We start from the raw sequence: 18,637 nt of genomic DNA on the forward strand, positions 1-18,637 counted from the left end.
TATATTTATGCCTAACTGAAGAAACTGAACAGGTACAACTTTTATCAGTGAACCACAATTCATATTAAGGCTAAAACTATATTAAATAATACATTTCTTTTATAAAAGAACATTGCCAGTGAAACCAGCAAAAATCACAGATCATAATTATGTTCCAGTTGGATTTATTTATTTTTATTTCTGTTAATTATTAGTAGCTGATATCCATGTGACACTATTATAAAGCTGGCGTTTATTAAAGAGGAGATTGAAGACATGAAGATTGAAGAAACATTCAGCATCAAACATGAACACACTGAGGAACAAACGGGTTGGTTTTAATTCTCAAAGCTGAACTGATTCATTTGATCCTTATTAAAATGTCCAGCTCTAAAGAAATAGATATAAAATAATACATAAGTTGCCTAAACAGAACAATTATTTTGTGTAAAATTAAACTCAGCATATACTTTTAAGTAGAAAAAAAAGTAAAAACAGTGTCTGTACATTTGTTGCCTGTAAGTGTTTTTTTTTTTCCAACTTTCAACTTTTCAAATTTCTCCAGCAGACACAGCTTGGTAGAGAGACCCAAGTAGGGCACTAAAGAAAACTTTTGTGACTTTTACAAATGAGGATGATAGAAGATCATTAGAAGTTGATCTAAGTGTTTCTTCTTCTGCTGACCTCATGTAGCAGCACATGTTGGATCTTCTTCACATTAAGAGACAACATAAATGTGAGGATCAAGCTCTCAGATTAACTTTAGTAACAGATTGTATTTACAGAGTTGTCAAACCCATTTTAGGCTGGAGGTCAGATGTCCTGTTTACTTTTTTTATACTCTCTTTTATACTTACTTTTTGTTACATCTCATGTTAACCATACAAACTCTAGTGTTAATTTGCCAATAATGTTATTGTCAGGTATTATTAAATGTCGTCTTAGTCTTTTGTTAAATGTCCCTTCTTGTTTTATAAATTATATGTCGGTCCTCCTGTATCATCCAATCATATGTTTTTTAAATTTAATGTCATGATTTAAAGTAAAATTTTTAAGGCATTAAGAGGGTATTTTTATTTTATTTCAGTAAAGTTTTTGAACAAATCTCCAGAATGAATGAGTGCGTTTACATGGACCCTCTTAATGCGATTATAATGAGATTTTGGCAATATTGCGATTACACTTTTCTTCATGTAAATGCAATACTTTGACCATAATAATGCGATTAAGCTCATAATCGCAGCAATCATAATGGTATTAACATAGGTGGGGCACGCCGATTTTAATCAGAATATACAGTCATGTAAACACCTTAATCGCAGTATTGCCACTTTGACCAGAGTGCGCATGTGCTTGTGACTTCCACGAATGACGTGCCACGCACCTGCAGACAGGGACGATGCTACACAGGGGCTAGGGGGGGCTATAACCCAGTCAGAATTTTGAATAGCCCCGGTTTAGCCCCCCAAGCAGCTGAGATAGAAGAGTGCTGTCTCGTGCTGTTAGCACATATCTGTCACAGTAATCTGCCACATGCGCCATGTGAGCGCAGTTTCCTGCATTAGGCTACATTTAATCCATTACATCATCACTAAGATTGAGATGTGCTGTTCGTTTAATGTATAATTTAAGTGCAAAGTATGCCTAGTTCTGATTATGCATTCATATGAATTGTGTTAATGTAGAGCGCACAACCCAGTCTCACGGAGCGCGTGGTGATGTCCAGTTTTGAAGTCTTTCCTTTGCATGTAAAAAGTTTTTGAATAGGCCTAAAATATAGGCCCTAGCCCAGCTCTTGTCGAACAGCTTATCAGAATACTTGGTAAGAGTCTGGCCAGACTCCGACCCGAGATCGTTTTTGGCCACTTCTGCCAAAACAGCTTATTTTACTACTTACTACTAGCTATTAAAATAGTTCAGTTATTGGCCAAATGGCAATGTAATTATATTTTGTTTCAGTTTTTTATTAAGTTAATTTAGAAAAACGTTTGGGGCATTTTTGTTTCTGTTAAATATTCGTTTTTTTTATTAGCTTTTTAACGACAGTTTTTTTTTTAACTGCCAGTGGCAGACTGTGAGTTGATATGCTTGATCTATTTAGCCTTTTTAAAATCATCACAACTTGCCAAAAATAAAATCTATAGATATTAAACAGTTCAAGCATATCAAAATGTTAGTTTAAACGTTTAACCTATATGTGCGCTGTAAGACTCATATCCTATCATTTGTGCGGAGAGTGGAGGCTAACGCGCGCTTTACAGGACATGAAGCAATCACTTGCATCGCAAACATCTTAAAATACGCCAACTTTTTTGCTCGTAAAGGTAAGATCCAATACATTATTCGTAACTGTAAAGGGTCTACGTTTATTTGTTTGCACTCACAAACAATATCTACTTTTACTTTAAAGAAAACAAAGAGGATGGGCTGTCTTGGTCAGGAACAGGAATCTTTAGGCAATCTTTAGCCTTTTATGTGCGCTTGTTCGCTGATTTGCGGAACTCTTGAAAATGCGCCGAAGGCGTGCTCTCTGCTGCCCGTTGGGCTCGGGCTGGAATGCATGGCTCTGGTCACTTGTATTAATACTTCTGTTAAATGTGGTGTGTACCAGAGCTGATTTTCTTTAAAAAAAACACACACAATTTCTTCATTAAAGGGATAGTTCACCCAAAAATGAAAATTTGATGTTTATCTGCTTACCCCCAATGCATCCAAGATGTAGGTGACTTAGTTTCCTCAGAAAAATACAAATGAAGATTTTTAATGAAAACCGGTGCAGTCTGCCAGCCTTATCATGGACGTGGATGGGCACCAAACCTTTAAAAGTAAACAAAAACATGCACAGAAAAATCCAAATTATATCTCGTGATGATACATTGATGTCCTAAGACACGAAACGATCGGTTTTTGCGAGAAAATGAACAGTATTTATATCATTTTTTACCTTTGATACATAGCCACGTCCATCTGTCCTGAGCACGAGTTTGGCATCAGTCACGTCACATGAGCACGCGTTCTGTCGTAGAATACGCAAACGCCGGAAGCGATCTGTCGCATGAATATGACACTCATTGTTTCCACACTGCACAAAGATTGTGGGTTTAGCGGCTATTCAAAATGGTAATTACTTGCACGTATCCTGATTGTTTAAACCGATTTAAAGCTAAAAGATTACGTTTGCTTGCACAAACTCATCCGGGACTTTTCACTGATTTTCCCTTACGGCGTTTGCGTATTCTACGCTAGAAGCGCGTGCTCATGTGACGTGACTGATGCCAAACTCGTGCTCATGACAGATGGACGTGGCTGTGTATCAAAGGTAAAAAATGATGTAAATACTGTTCAGTTTCTCGCAAAAACCGATCGTTTCGTGTCTTATCAATGTATCGTCACGAGCCGCAGGGTGTAATTTGGATTTGTCTGTGCATGTTTTTGTTTACTTTTAAAGGTTTGGTGCCCATTCACGTCCATGATAAGGCTGGCAGACTGCACCGGTTTTCATTAAAAATATTTGTTTGTATTTTTCTGAGGAAACAAAGTCACCTACATCTTGGATGCATTGGGGGTAAGCAGATAAACATCAAATTTTCATTTTTGGGTGAACTATCCCTTTAAGTAACTTTGACGTCATGAATATCGATTATTTTCTTAGCACCCCCACATATTGGTCTAGCCCCCCGTTAGCCTCGTTAGAGAAAATATTCTGGTGCCGTGCCTGCCTGCAGATTAGAAACCATGGCGGCGAAGAAGGCAACACACTGAGTTTATGCTGTGGACATTGCACGACATGAACATAATGCAAAGAATAATTTCATGGTAATTCCATGTAAACCAGAGTGAAGAGTTTTGCTCCTGACATGTAAACATCATAATGCGATTTACTCCTTACTCTGATTATTGGAAATAATCGCATTATTCGTGCACATGTAAACATAGTCAATGACTCAAAGAAAAATACATTTTAACAGCCCCTTTTTTGCTGCCTACGGGTGCAACAATGTAATCTATAAATCTTTATTTGAAGTGTCAAATAACTTTCAAATGGTGATTTTCTTCTATTATACCACACATACCAAAGTTTATATCCAAACTAAAAACGTTTATCCCAGTACTTCTGTGATTATTTGATACACACAGTTGTCAAAGGTTGAGGAATGAAACAGATAAATCATTGTAGTTAAGTAATAGAATCAACATTGGTGTTTGAATCATGCTCGAGATCTTTAACAATCTGTTAAATTAAAGTGCTTTGTCATGTTGGTGGTGACACCCCTCTTGTAACAAGATAATCTTAGATTAGCAAGCAAGGTCCTGCAGATCGCACACAGGAAATGATAGGTTTCGATTTACAGCTAGTGTCCGATTTCTGGCCTTAAGAATCCGATTCTGAATTTGGAGAGTAAATGCTTTTTTTGTAAATGTAGTTTCAGTTATTCCTACATGTATTTTTCTTAAATTTAAAATAAATTGTAGTACAACAGTTGCTGGTGAATTATGAATTGTTTGTGAAAACAATCATGCACTGATTTCACACAAATTTGCGCATACTCTTGATTACCCAGATAGCACACATACGTCTGTTAAAGATCTCTTGATCTGGAAAGCATCTGCTGTGTACAAACATCTGTGAAATGTCAGTTTTACAAATCATTCTAATTCATAAACATCTTGATACATTTAATAGATGACCATTTGACATCTGATAGGAAATGTCCGATAGACGTATTGCAGATGAGTAAACTACATCTTGGAGATGTCTTGTAGATGTAAATGCAGACATTGTATAGATGTCTCTGAGATGTATGTGTATCAGGGTGTGGAATGGGACCCACCGTCTATCAGGGGAAACATATAGAAGCATAAAGAGAAGAGGATGTAATATTGAGCCCAGTCACTCCATAATTGTGTTTGATGAGATGTCTACTCATTTATACAAAGTAAAGTGGTAGTGGTCAGATACACTCAATGCTAAAAATGGCATTAAACCATGCCAAAAAAAAATTCAAACTGTCTAAGAGAATGATCTATTTTGAGATCTGTCGATAATTAACCAGTTCTTCTGAGTCAAGCATCTCCTTAAAGCAGTAATTCACTTCCAGAACAAAGATTTACAGATAATGTATTCACCCCCTTCTCATGCAAGATATTAATGTCTTTCTTTCTTCAGTTGTAAAGAAATTAAGGTTTTGAGGAAAACTTTTCAGGATTTCTTTCCATATAATGGATATGTATGGTGCCCCTGAGTTTGAACTTCAGGGTTCGTACGGTCATGAAAAACCTGGAAAAGTCATGGAATTTTGAAATGGCAATTTCCAGGCCTGGAAAAGTTTTGGAAAATTAAATTAACCCACAAAGTTTTGGAAAAGTCATGGAAATTTGTTTGACCAACTCTGTATATTAGAATATTGCTGATCATTTTGTTTAAATTCCAGTTAACGAGCACACAATCAGTCACGTGATCGGTCGCGTGGGGTAACGGCGACTCGCAGTTTTGTATCAAATGTAAGGCCATAAAAAGTTATAAATATTTAAAATAGTATAAGAAAAGTCTTGATTATAATTTTAAGAGGTCTTACAGTTGGGGATGGAAAGACGATCGAGATAGGGTTGGATAAATCTTCAAAAAGGCAATGATGTCATTGAATAAATATGTGCACCGCACGTTTCAAACTTAAAACGCGGCACGGGTGTCTATATATGAATGTATCTGATTCTGAAGGGAACAGACTGTCCTCAGAAACGTGTTGTATGTTAATTTCTTGTCTGACAAAACAGCGTTAATGCTGATTTGTATACAGCCGTTACTAGGGAAACTAATATTTCAGCGCTCCTAAAGCGCCCCCTTGTGACAGAATTCATTTTTATTTCCAATAATTTTTTTTCCAGCTTTTTATGGTCAAATTATTGCAATTATCAATCCATGTTTTTATGCAGCAGACACATAGAGGTGTAAATGTGAAAAAAGTTAATGTGCCTTTTAAAAATCTAAACAATTAAGTAATATTAATATTAATATATATGTGTGTGTGTGTGTGTGTGTGTGTGTGTGTGTGTGAGCCTGGACCACAAAACCAGTCATAAAGTTAAATTTGACAAAACTGAGATGTATACATCATATGAAAGCTCAATAAATAAGCTTTCTATTGATGTATGGTTTGTTAGGATAGGACAATATTTGGCCGAGATACATATTATTATTATTATTATTATTATTATTATTATTATTATAAATAAATATACATATAGGCCTATTTGAAAATCTGGAATCTGTGGATGCAAAAAAATCTAAATGCTAAGAAAATCACCTTTAAAGTTGTGCAAATTAAGCTCTTAACAATGCATATTACTAATCAAAAATTACATTTTGATATATTTACAGTAGGAATATTACAAAAAATCTTCATGGAACATGAACTTTAGTTAATTTCCTAATAATTTTTGGCATAAAAGAAAAATAAATCATTTTTTGACCCATGCAATGTATTTTTGGCTATTGCTACAAATATACTCCAGCGACTTAAGACTGGTTTTGTGGTCCAGGGTCACACATATATATATATATATAAATATATATATATATTCAAAAAAATTTTGGATGCTCCTAATTTTTTGAAGTTGGGAGCACCAGTGCTACCAAGTAAAAAAGTTAATTTCGAGCCCTGATACATATACATTTCATGAAACATTAAGTCATGAATATTTACTGGTAAAAATGTGTATGAACCCTTGACCTTCCAAAATGCAGTTTAAATGCGGCTTAAAAGGGCTCTAAACAATCCCAGCCAAGGTAGAAGGGTCTTATCTATCGAAACAATGAGTTATTTTCTGAAAATTACAATTCATATACTTTTTAACCACAAAATGCTAATCTTGGTCTTGCTCTGCGTGAACACTGTGTATTCCTGTTTATCAAACAATTAGAGTATGTTGAAAAACTTACATCTCATTTTTCTCCTCCACTTTCAAAATCGTCCTACATCACCGTTTTATCCTTTTTATTGTAAATTGCGTTTCTGTTGCGAGAAAATGATATGGGAGTTTTTTGACCTACCCTAACTATCATAAACAGGAATATACACAGTTCATTCAGAACTAGACCAAGACAAGTATTTGCGGTTAAAGGGTATATAAATTGTAATTTGTAAAACATGAATAATCAATTGTTTTGCTAGGTAAGACCCTGGGATCATTTAGAGCCCTTTAAAGCTGCATGTAAACTGCATTTTTGCAGTTCAAATTCAGGGGAACCAAAGAAGTCAATAATATGGAGAAAAATCCTAAAATGTTTTCCTCAAAAATTTCTTAACAACTGAAGAAAGAAAGAAAGAAAGAAAGAATATGAATATGATTGGTTTTGATGTTTACATGTATGAATGTGATGTTTTGCTTTGTGTCATTAAAACATGTTTTGATCTCTTTTTGCGTTAGACCTGATGCTTCTGAAAAAGGAGAGTGAAGAGCTGAATGAATCCAAAGACAACATTCAGTATGAGAAACATCTTGATTTCATAACTGAAGTGAACTTTGGTTCCTCACAGACTGAAAAGACTACACACAAAATAGTTCAAAAGACATGGTTTGGAAGTCTTTTTTTTATCTGCCAACAATGTGGAATTATTTACAATACAAAAGCAAGCTTTGAAATCCATATGAGGATTCACACTGGAGAAAAGCCGTACGCCTGCCAACAATGTGGAAATAGTTTCTCTAAAAAAGAAAACCTTAAAGCACACGAGAGAATTCACACTGGAGAGAAGCCTTTCACCTGTCAACAGTGTGGAAAGAGTTTCACTCATCAAGGAAACCTTAAAGTCCACATAAGAATTCACACTGGAGAGAAACCTTATACCTGCCAACAGTGTGGAAATAGTTTCCTTCGAAAAGGAGACCTTGAAAGCCACATGAAAATTCACAATGGAGAGAAGCCCTTCACATGCCCTCAGTGTGGAAGGAGTTTTAAACGTAAACAAACTCTTAATGGCCACATAAGAACTCACACAGGAGAGAAGCCTTACACCTGCCAACAATGTGGAAAAAGTTTCTCTGTAAAAGTAAACCTTGAAGCCCACAAGAAAATCCACTCTGGTGACAAGCCTCACACCTGCCAAGAATGTGGAAAAAGTTTCTTAAAAAAAACAGACTGTCGAAGGCACATGAGAATTCACACAGGGGAGAAGCCTTTTACCTGTCAACAGTGTGGAAAGAGTTTCACTCATCAAGGAAACCTTAAAGTGCACATGAGAATTCACACTGGAGAGAAGCCTCACACCTGCCAAGAATGTGGAAAAAGTTTCGTAAAAAAAACAGACTGTCGAAGGCACATGAGAATTCACACAGGAGAGAAACCTTTGACCTGCTTACAGTTACAGATGTAAAAAATAATTAATTGTGCCATCACTGTGGAAAAACAGATATAGCAAACCTTGAAATTCACGTAAGAATTTACAGTGAAGAGAAGTATTTCACATCAGTGGCAAGCGGTGACTTTTTTTTTTTAACTGGGTATGCTAAGTTAATAAATAAATCATGGATTCAATCATCATTCATTCAAGGGATTTGTTCACAAATGCTGATTCATGCAGTAAATCTTGAGTGAGCCATTGAATCATTCATTTAAAAATTTCATGCGATTTTGTTTGGTGTCTGTATTATCGTTAGAATTGTGATAGAACCACAATCTCCATTAAAAAAACCTTCAGTTTATCCGGAATCATGCCGCTCTATTTTTCACAAAACTCTCAAACGAGTCCACTTTTTATGTAGCCTGCTGAGTTTTGTTAATGATATTCAGCTGCATCTGAATGTTTTGCAAAAAGAGACAGAATACTTATGTTTGTTATAATTCTTTAATCATATTTTAATTGAAACTGGGAATTGAAAAGAATCAGAACCCTAGAAACAAGGGTCTTTCTTTATTTAGCAGATGCTTTTATTAAACCTTCTTCCAGGTTGCATCTAATAATAATAATAATACGGTTTTTTTTTATAGCGCCTTTCTGCAAACTCAAGGTTGCTGTACAGTATCAGAACACATAAGTATTACAGCAAGGGAGAGAAAACAAAAACAAAACATATATATAGACAAGTACAGTTACAGATAAAAATTTAGGAACCAGGCAGGGTTGGGGCCATTCATGAATTGAATTGGAATGGAATTGGAATTGGAATTGCATGCAGCTGACAGGAAATGGAATTGGAATTGAATTGGAATGTCAGGAAACAGAATTGAATTCAAATAAATTCCACTTGAGTTGCTAAATAAAATAATTTGACTTGATTTGCTTAATAGTTTATAGTACATTAAATATTGTAAATCACATAAACAAACATAAAAGAAATACAAAGTACTGTATGTTTAGTAGGGGTGTGAACCTACAGTGGTCTTACGGTTCGGTTCAATTACAATTATCATGTCATCGATTCGGTTCAATACAATATCTCGATGATGCACTGCATACTCATTTTTCAATTTTACTTCAAATTTATTTTTCTTTTCTATTTCACAATGACGTAATGCGTTTTTATTTGATTAGATTTTTTTTGTCAAACCACTTGTAAAAGTGTAACTGTTCTATCAATTTTCTATTTGGGTAGAGAGGCCTGGAATTTTTGAGAATCCAAGTTGATGCCCAAAAATTCAATGGAAGTGCTGGGGCCTAGGGTTTTGTCTTTGTCTTGAGAAAAGCTTTTGGGTAGTCGTAAGATGTGCGGCTGTGAGGGAGTTGGGGGGGGGGTGATCAAGAAGTCATCCAATGTGGTGATTATTGGGAGAGGATCCAGCAAATTGCCTCTGACAACATGTTGAAAATTTTAGGGCTGCTTCTGCAGCTGAAGGGGAGGCGGACAGCAAAATAAAATTTATTCTGCCAGCGGACGCCGAATAGGTGCCAAATATCAGGGTGAATGGGCATGACATTAAAGGCAGAGGTGATGTCGACTTTGGCCAACCAAGCACCGCGACCTGCTTTTTTAATCAGGGAAATGGCTTGGTCGATGTCATGATAGTTGAGAGCGAATTCATCGAGCGGGATGAGGCTGTTAATGCTTGGAAACGGGGAATTATGCGGGGATGATAGATCGATAATTAGCTGTTTTTTACCTGAAAATTTTCTGGTAGCAATGCCGATGGGACTGACCCGAAAAACACTGAAGGGAGGGACGGAGAAAGGACCAATCATGAAGTTTGCCTCTAATTCTTTTTTGATTCTTTTTTGTGGTCGACTGATTAGGGTTCGGGTTGACAAAAGGGCAAGTGGCGGTGGAGTGAGAAAATGAGCGACAGTGATGTTTTGGCAGCCTAAAAACACCCTACTATGGAGTTCGGGATCCAGAGCTCCCCAGTAAGGGCACTGGTTCCATTGGGCGACCCGGATGGCGCATTTAGTTGAAAAAAGCTTGTGGTAGGTATAAAAGTGAGATCCCCCGTATGACAATGCGAGCTCAGCGATTATAGCGAGGTAGTTGCTGAGCTCGCGTCTTCTGTGGGGAAAGGCAGTGCAAATGACTTCTAAGTAGTGAGTGAAAGCAATGGTGAATTCAGCGAAAGACAAAATGCGTGACGGATTGTGCTTTGAATTTTTTAAGATGACCAAAAAAACACCACAATTAATTTCGCGATCAGAAGAAGTGTGTGATATAGGAGAGAGGAGTGAAAAAAGATCTACGTCCGCACCTGAAAGGATCTGGTTCCTGATGGCAATGGGTACGGGGGTGGTTTCAGGGCTAAGGCATTAGGGGGAATGGGCAGGGGTGTCGCAGAATCAAGTGAGAAGGGAGAGCGGGTTTGGGCGGATGAAAAACAGGCTGCCGGTATTGCTTGTGGAAGCATGTTTGCGCTTGGAGCGACTCCTGGGAATAATGACAGAGAGGGGAGGAGGTGGACGGGGGCTTGCGTCGTGAGCAGCAGCAAGCATGGGCCGGACGCAAAACCTGTAAAGGACAAAGGAGGGAAGAGGGGAGGGATGGCGGGCGCTGGGGCATGCGCTGTTGGTGGAGTGATATTCGCGTTGGAGTGAGATAGCGGCACTGCCGTCCATGGGAAAGCAAGGGGAGTGAGGTGGGGTGCGGGCTGTGCGTGGGAATTTGCTGTCTGTGGCAGTGAGCTCGCACTGACGCTGCGACTTGGAGAAGCCGTGGAATGGCGCTTAAGGCCGTGGGTGACGGGCTGGCATTCGGCTGAACGTGGAAGGGGGCGAGGGCTGGCGGCCTCGGCGACCGGGGCACGTCCTTAACTCGCAGAAGGTCTCCTGGCGTGCTCTGGCCGGGAGCCCGTCCCTGCGGCACTTGCGGATTGATGAGAATGGCGGCGGTGTGAAAGGGCCTGCGGCCCCGTGGTGCCGCCATGGGCTCCGTTGGATGATCCTGCTGGGCGGTGGTGGCTTGCGTTGCGAAATCAACACGACTTGCATTAAATAAAATCTATAGACATTAAAACACTTGATGCATTTCAGAATCTTAATTTAAATATTTAACCTAGGCAAGGCAAGGCAAGTTTATTTATGTAGCACATTTCATACACAATGGTAATTCAAAGTGCTGTACATAAAAAGGAATTAAAATCACAATGGCATAAAAATCATAAACATTTAAAATAATAAGATAACCTAGATAAATGTGCGCTGTTAGATGCATATCCAATCGTTTTTGCAGAGAGTGAAAGCGAAAGCGGGCTTTGCAGCTGACATGGAAGCTAAAACGCGGTGGAAACCTAAAATACACCATTTTTGTTGATAAAAGTAAGACATAAAAAGGCATCATTCGTAACTTCAAAAGGTCTACTATTATTAACAAAACATTATATTTGTGTAAAACGGTGCTGAGCCAGATAGACACGCTCAGTGCTTTTAGCCAGTCTTTTCAACCAAATAAAAATAGTGTTTCAGTCCTTTAAATGAATTACTAACAAAAAAAGACATTTGTTAAATGCACACTGATGTTTGTTAGTTCGTTAAATGCACCAGTGTGTAAAGAAAGTGGCAATAATCCTTTCAGTTAAAATCTGAAGACTTATTTTATTCATGTGGTGTACTCCCCTCGTTAGCCCAACCCCCTCCCGGAAAATCATACAAGCCCCCTGGGTCGCGTGTTCTGGCACTGGACTGAGTCCGTTATAACCGGTTATGGTCTATTACTGAACCGATACCGAATCGTCCTTGTCTGCATCGCGATGCATCGTAAAAACGATTAATTTTGACACCCTAATGTTTAGTATGTTAAGCATGATCATTTCACATGCCAAATTTCAGGAAATGATGATAATTCGATGAAATAAAAGGTGAATGAAATACTTGAATGAAAATGACATGTGTGTTGAGACATATATTATGTGGTAATCATATATTGAATGTATAGTACATCCAGAAACTTATCACCATTGTCATTCAATTATTAATTCATAATGTACAATTCTCATTTATATTTACTTGCATTTGATCAACTCTATTTCATACATGGTATTTGTAAAGCATCATAAATAAAGTTCAAACGTATGTCTCTAAATGCAATCACAAATAAATGCTCAGAAACAGCAATAAATGGAATTCAGTGGAATTTCCCTGAATTGAATTCCACTTCCTGTAATTCCAATTCAATTCCAACTCTGTTTCCTGTAATTGTTGTTGAATTCCAATTCCTTCTTTGAATTGGAATTGTTGAGTTCATTCCTGAATTGGCCCCAACCCTGGAACCAGGCATGAAACAGATGATGTAGTCAGATCAGAGAAGCAAGAGAGGAAAATATATGATTTAAGTTGAGTTTTGAAATCCTGTACTGGGGCCGGAGATACAAAACGCTTGTCCACCAAACAATGCTAACCTGTAACAGGATTAACAGCAGACAAGTTTCTGAAAAGCGTAGTGTGCGAAGTGGGGAGTAAGTGTAAAAGAGATCAAAAATATATAGGGGGGGGGGAACGGGTCCATAAAGTGCTTTGAAGGTGATAAGGAGAATCTTGTATTGGATACGAAAATGAATGGGTGGCCAATGACGTGTGTGTAGGATGGGAGTTTTGGATATATTGAATCTTATTTAATGTTGTGTTTGGTAGACCACAGAAAAGAGAATTACAGTAGGCAAGATGAGAAGTAATGAAGGCATGGACCAGTGTCTCAGCATCAGTGATATTTAAGAAGTGGAGTCAAAGAACACAGGATACCAGGTATACTGAAAGAACACATTTTTTTATTGAAAGAACAATGATTAAGAACTGACAGTCTGGCTTGAAATTGTTACTCCAGGTAAAGGCATTCCCAATGTTTTGGCAGAGGGTGGATGTCTAAAGATAATCTCAGAGGAACTGTTGCCACATGCCAATGAAGCAGCTGACCTTTATGAAGCAGAACTAGGCTAGTCACTGACCAGACATTTAGTGTTTGGAAGTGATCTCTTTTCTTCAGGGAGACAAAGAGAACTTTGCAGAACTGCACCCAGATATGGAAATATGCTACAACAATACTGTGAACGGTGACTTCTCATACTTTAAACTAGCTCTGCTGGATCTCATTGAAACAACAAAAAGATACACAACATGACCCATAAATAACAGAAAAGGTAGAGAAATTACATAAACAAATTTGTTTAGAGTTTAGTCAACAGAAACTATCTTTCAGAACAGAAAATGCATCAGAAAGGCCTATGACTTCATAGACATTGGTGTACTCTTGTCTACATTTAAGACACTGGCTAGAAGTTTCATGCCATTGCAGCACACATACTTTGCATCCCACAATGCTCCGGCAACAGACTGCAAACATTGGCTCCTGGAAGGGTCCTGTGAAATAAGAGATTCAATAAAGTTAGTCTTACTCATTTCGTCTGGTTAAACGTTCCAGTTTTTCCCCACTCTTATACAATATAACAAATTCGAAAAAATAAAAAAAATGAAAACAGCTGCTTTATACCATAGAAGCAGCAACTGAACTATTATTTTTCCATGATTCTTATGGTAATCAATTTGGCAAGTATAAAACAACTGCTATAATATCTGAAGAATACACTTTTATGCAAAGCACTGATACTGGAACATGGAGGGTGAGTAGATGACAACTGACATTGCGGTTAATTTTCTTGTCAACTTCAGTCTCCATCATAAGTTGAGATGTGTGTTGAGTACCATTTCTGAAAATCAGTAGGGAAGAAAAAAAACCTGAATGTACCTAGGTCTCTTTCGTTTGCTATTTTGTTGAAATCTTAGAAATTCCTCCTCTGAAACAGCAAGTATTTTGCGAGCATTTTGCTTCCAGTATAATGAACCTGTAGGTAACATATGAATAAACATTCAAGTGTCAAATAAATAAAACCATAAAAAAAAGTATTAATTACTATAACGTATGCTGCATTAATTTTTTGTAATGAAATACCTTTGGTTCCTTCAGACTCCACTATTTGATTACCCTGAGCATCTTAACGTGGCAAGTGGTCTGAGCAGTTGACGAGGCATGTGGGGAATCCCGGTTTAGGATGAGCTGACGCGATGCGACGTGCATCCGAGAGGACTGGACAAGGATCAGGACTGTCATTCTCCATTTCAGTGAGCTTAAAGTTAGAGCCGTTCAAATGAAGAATGACGTTGACAAATTCTACAAACGGAAGATCAAGAACGGGTATATCGCAACGGATGGTATCCTTGTCCAGCCCCAACAGAAACACAACGCTGATTGAAGCATCGGGCCAGCTCATCTGATGATATAGCTCGGCGAATTCAACCACATACCTCTCCAACTCCCGACCACCCTGTCGCAAACTCCTCAGCTTTTCATCAGCAGTCATTGTCATGGTGTCGTCTTCTGTCACGTGTTGCTGGGAAATGAAGAGCCAGAGAGAAGATGTTTCAATCAAACAATGTGTTTTAATAAAGACAAACCGGGAATCCAAAGAAACACAACCATACAAAACTTTAAGACGACACAAAGCAAACTGAGAAACACACGACTTATAAAGGGTGAGACTAATTACAAGACCAGGTGCAGACGATAATTAAATCAACACAGAAAGGCAAAGGAAGAAACCAAAGTTAACTGAATGACAGGGGGAGACAAAGGGAGAAACCAAAGCAGAACAGTCCAATAAACAAAACACAAGGAGACATGTGAGAGTGATAAGTTCATTTTATTTTAAGTACTTTGCTAACGATTTACCCATCTGTCGTAAATTATCTGAAAAATGGCATATCATAAAATAATCAAACAGAACAATTTTTATTATATTTTATATAAAATACATATTGTACATAACAGGTTTTATCCTTAATTTGATATCAGTTTGAAGTCTTAAATCTAAATAAGTTATTCCAAATTTGAAGTTGATATGAAAACAAATTTGAAGTTGATATGAAAACAAATTTGAAGTTGATATGAAAACAAATTTGAACATGGTGCTTAGTGCATAAGTACATAGTGAATAAGTGCAGAGTGTATAGTGCGTAATTTGGGGCGCAGATCATGTTTGCCAAAGAAAACATCTTTACCCTTACCAGTCAGCACTTACATTGCAGTACACACTACAAAGTATTCAAAAGCTGTTGATGAATAAATAATGAATAAATCATTTACAACACTTTCTGCATCCCCTAATCTAAAGTGTAAACTACTCATCAGTTGTAAATGTTTTACAAACCTGCCGGTTACAGGTTGTGTGGGTGTCAGGTGGGTATACACACTGGGTGAAAGACCTTTGAATAATGAGTAAAACATTTACAACTGATGAATTGTTTACACTTAAGATTAGGGGATGCAGAAAGATTTGTAAATCTTTAAAATTAATTATTATTAAGTGACAAATAATATATTAACTAGTAACAGATTAACCACTTACTAAGGATCTTTTTGATTATTTCATGATGCAATTTTTTAAGATAAATTACGACAAATTTGTAAATTGTTAGCCTATTACTTAATAATCATTTGTGAACATATAATCATGTTTTGTAAATGATTAGTTCATCATTATCTAATCACTTGTAAATGATTTATAACTTAATCTACAAAACATATAAAAATACTAATGCTGCGTTCACACCAAATGCGAATATGCGTCTAAATTCGCACCTGCCGCGTCTTTGTGTTCATTCGTGCGTCAAGAGCGAAATCGTCAGAGGCGAAAGTTTCAAACCCCGTTGGCGGCCATCTTTTTACAAGATTCTGTTGTTGATCGGTCATTTATCGAGAGAGTCACCGCTCTGTATTTGCTCTGGAGAGCAGAACAGCGGCGTAGGGATCATCGTCGCCGTATTTGGGTCCACCAGACCCTACGGAGGCGAACCCAGTTCGGCGAGTTTCATCACTTGCTCCAGGAGCTGCGCCTGGATGACGGCCGCTTTCAGCGGTACTTCCGCCTGTCCCGCGCCCAGTTCGATGACCTGCTGTCCCGCATCGGAGCGAGGGGATTTCAGGAGCTTCGGTGGAACTTCCCTCTATGCGTTGGAGCAGTATATGATGACAGAATTTTCATTTTAAAAGTGAAATACTCCTTTATGTCATTCCTCTTTTGATGTATAATAATTCTATAGGTCTGTGCCATTTTTTTTGTTAAGGTTATTACTGTAAAATCTTTTATTTATTTTTGTTTTGATGATAAATGGAGCCTGCCTCCAAAAGTATTTAACCTGTCCTGTGATTTCTTTATTTTCCTCACACAACACTGTCCAGACACACTAAAGTATACACACTATTATAGTTATTATTGTTTTGTTATTATATTGTAGACACACTACACTATAATAATGTTTCATATAGTTAAGATTTAGATATGGAAAAGATAGCATTCAATACAAAATGAATATGTGTCATATATGTGATAAAACACTTGCTTTGTTGTGCATTAGAACCGCACTAGGCATTTAGTATTCATGTTTCATATTTGAATGAGTGACTCCAGGCGGGCCTGCCGCCACAGCATCAAGCAGGCTCCTGATTGGTTAACGCGGCGCGAATTGACGCAGAAGTTCAGATTTTTCAACTCGGGCGGCAGACGCGAATTCGCGTCAAATGCGTGATGCACAAAAAGCACAATTCGAACTAGATGCGCGAATGAGGCAAATTCACGTCTACCGCGCCGCGCTAAACGCCAATTCGCACCGCAAGAACTCCAGACGCGCGTAGACGCGTCTTTCCATTGACTTAACATTGAAATCACTCGCGCCAGACGCATATTCACGCTTGGTGTGAACGCAGCATAACATATCACTTATTAATCACTTATGAATGCATAGTGATGTTTTGTAAATGATTAGTTCATCATTAACTAATTACTTGTAAATAACTTGTAAATGAATTAGCAAAACATACACAAATTGTTAGCATATCACTTATTAAACATTTATGAATGTTTTGTAAATCATTATTTTATCTTTAACTAACCACTTATAAATGACTTACAACTGAACGTTATTATAAAGTGTTACCAAAAAAAAACAGCCCAGGTTGCATTTTGGCAATAGTTATCCTTTAATGTTGAAATCTTATTTTTTATATTTCTTTTTCAAAAGTGATTTTGATGTAAATAATAACATTTTTAATTCGAAAAAGTTGATTAGAAAATTAATTTTCTAATATATATATATTTTTTACATAATTGCATATATTAGTAATTGCATATATTAGTAATTCAATCATTTGACAGATTTGGGTAAAACAGTTTGAATGTAATTTTATGAATGTACATATTACTGCTGCTAAAGAATTTGTTTTATGAAATAATGCAAAACCCACTTTTAGTCATATTTATTGATGTGTAATACATAACCAGTATATGGCAATAATCATCTGTATAGTTTATGTATATACAATTGATAGTTTATGTGAAGATCGTTTTAAAATTACCTAAATTAAAAGTTTTTATATATTTCAGAGCCTATTAAATGTTGAAAATATTGGCTTCCAATTATACGGTAATGTTGAAATGGACATATTTAATATGTAAAACTGAGAGAAAATTCATTTGATAGAGACACCAGTAGCAGTATTGATATCAAGACTTAATTAATAATAGGCTGCTTGGAAAAAAGATGACATTAAACACATATTTAAAATATACTTCATGTTATTTCTACCTTAATTTGGAGGTTCAGTGTGAAATTTTGACAATATAAATATATAAATATGCAATTAATCATGATTAATTACAGAAAAATTTGTGATTTTTTTCATTTTTATTGATTGAAAGACAGCACTAATGTTAACCTTTTGTAGATGCTGGTGTTGTTAATATTAGTTAATTTTAGTGAATATGCATTTCAATGTAATTGTAAAGGCCTCCCTAGAAAGAGTTCAGGACGGCCCCCACCCCCTTGGCCCCCTTCAAATTTTCAGTTCGATAATCCGGCTCTCAAATGAATCTAATTGAATAGCCCTGTTATGGGTATTCAGACGTCCTGATTATAGATGTCAGGTCGCTTTATGCTACACTGAGACTAAAATATGCAACTTTTCATTTGCAGAATGAGAGAATTTGATGAGAGCCAGGCACTTACAGTGCAGAAAGTGGATGAGGGCTGTAAAATGTTTGATGTTACAGAATCTGTGTGTTTTCATATAAAGAACTTTGTATGTGTATAGGGTGAGCCCTGGATGGCAGAGGTTGGTGGGCAATGTAATTATATGATATTTGCTGTGGGGGCACGGGCTTCGATAATCTCACTCCTTTTTGACCATACCTCTGTTT

At 37.0% G+C, this 18,637-nt stretch overlaps 1 protein-coding gene across 1 annotated transcript in view; it reads left to right on the plus strand.

Moving 5' to 3' along the window:
- LOC141323491 (uncharacterized) overlaps positions 1–18,637 on the plus strand; it is a 307,348-nt gene that overhangs the window by 66,336 nt on the left and 222,375 nt on the right. The window contains exons 4-5 of the mRNA XM_073833482.1: positions 7,616–8,273; positions 9,683–9,692. Of these exons, the coding sequence (XP_073689583.1) occupies positions 7,616–8,273; positions 9,683–9,692 (668 nt within the window). The remainder of the gene's footprint in view (positions 1–7,615; positions 8,274–9,682; positions 9,693–18,637) is intronic.

Source organism: Garra rufa, chromosome 1 (assembly GCF_049309525.1).
Source record: "Garra rufa chromosome 1, GarRuf1.0, whole genome shotgun sequence".
In the NCBI taxonomy this organism is placed as follows: Eukaryota; Metazoa; Chordata; class Actinopteri; order Cypriniformes; family Cyprinidae; genus Garra; species Garra rufa.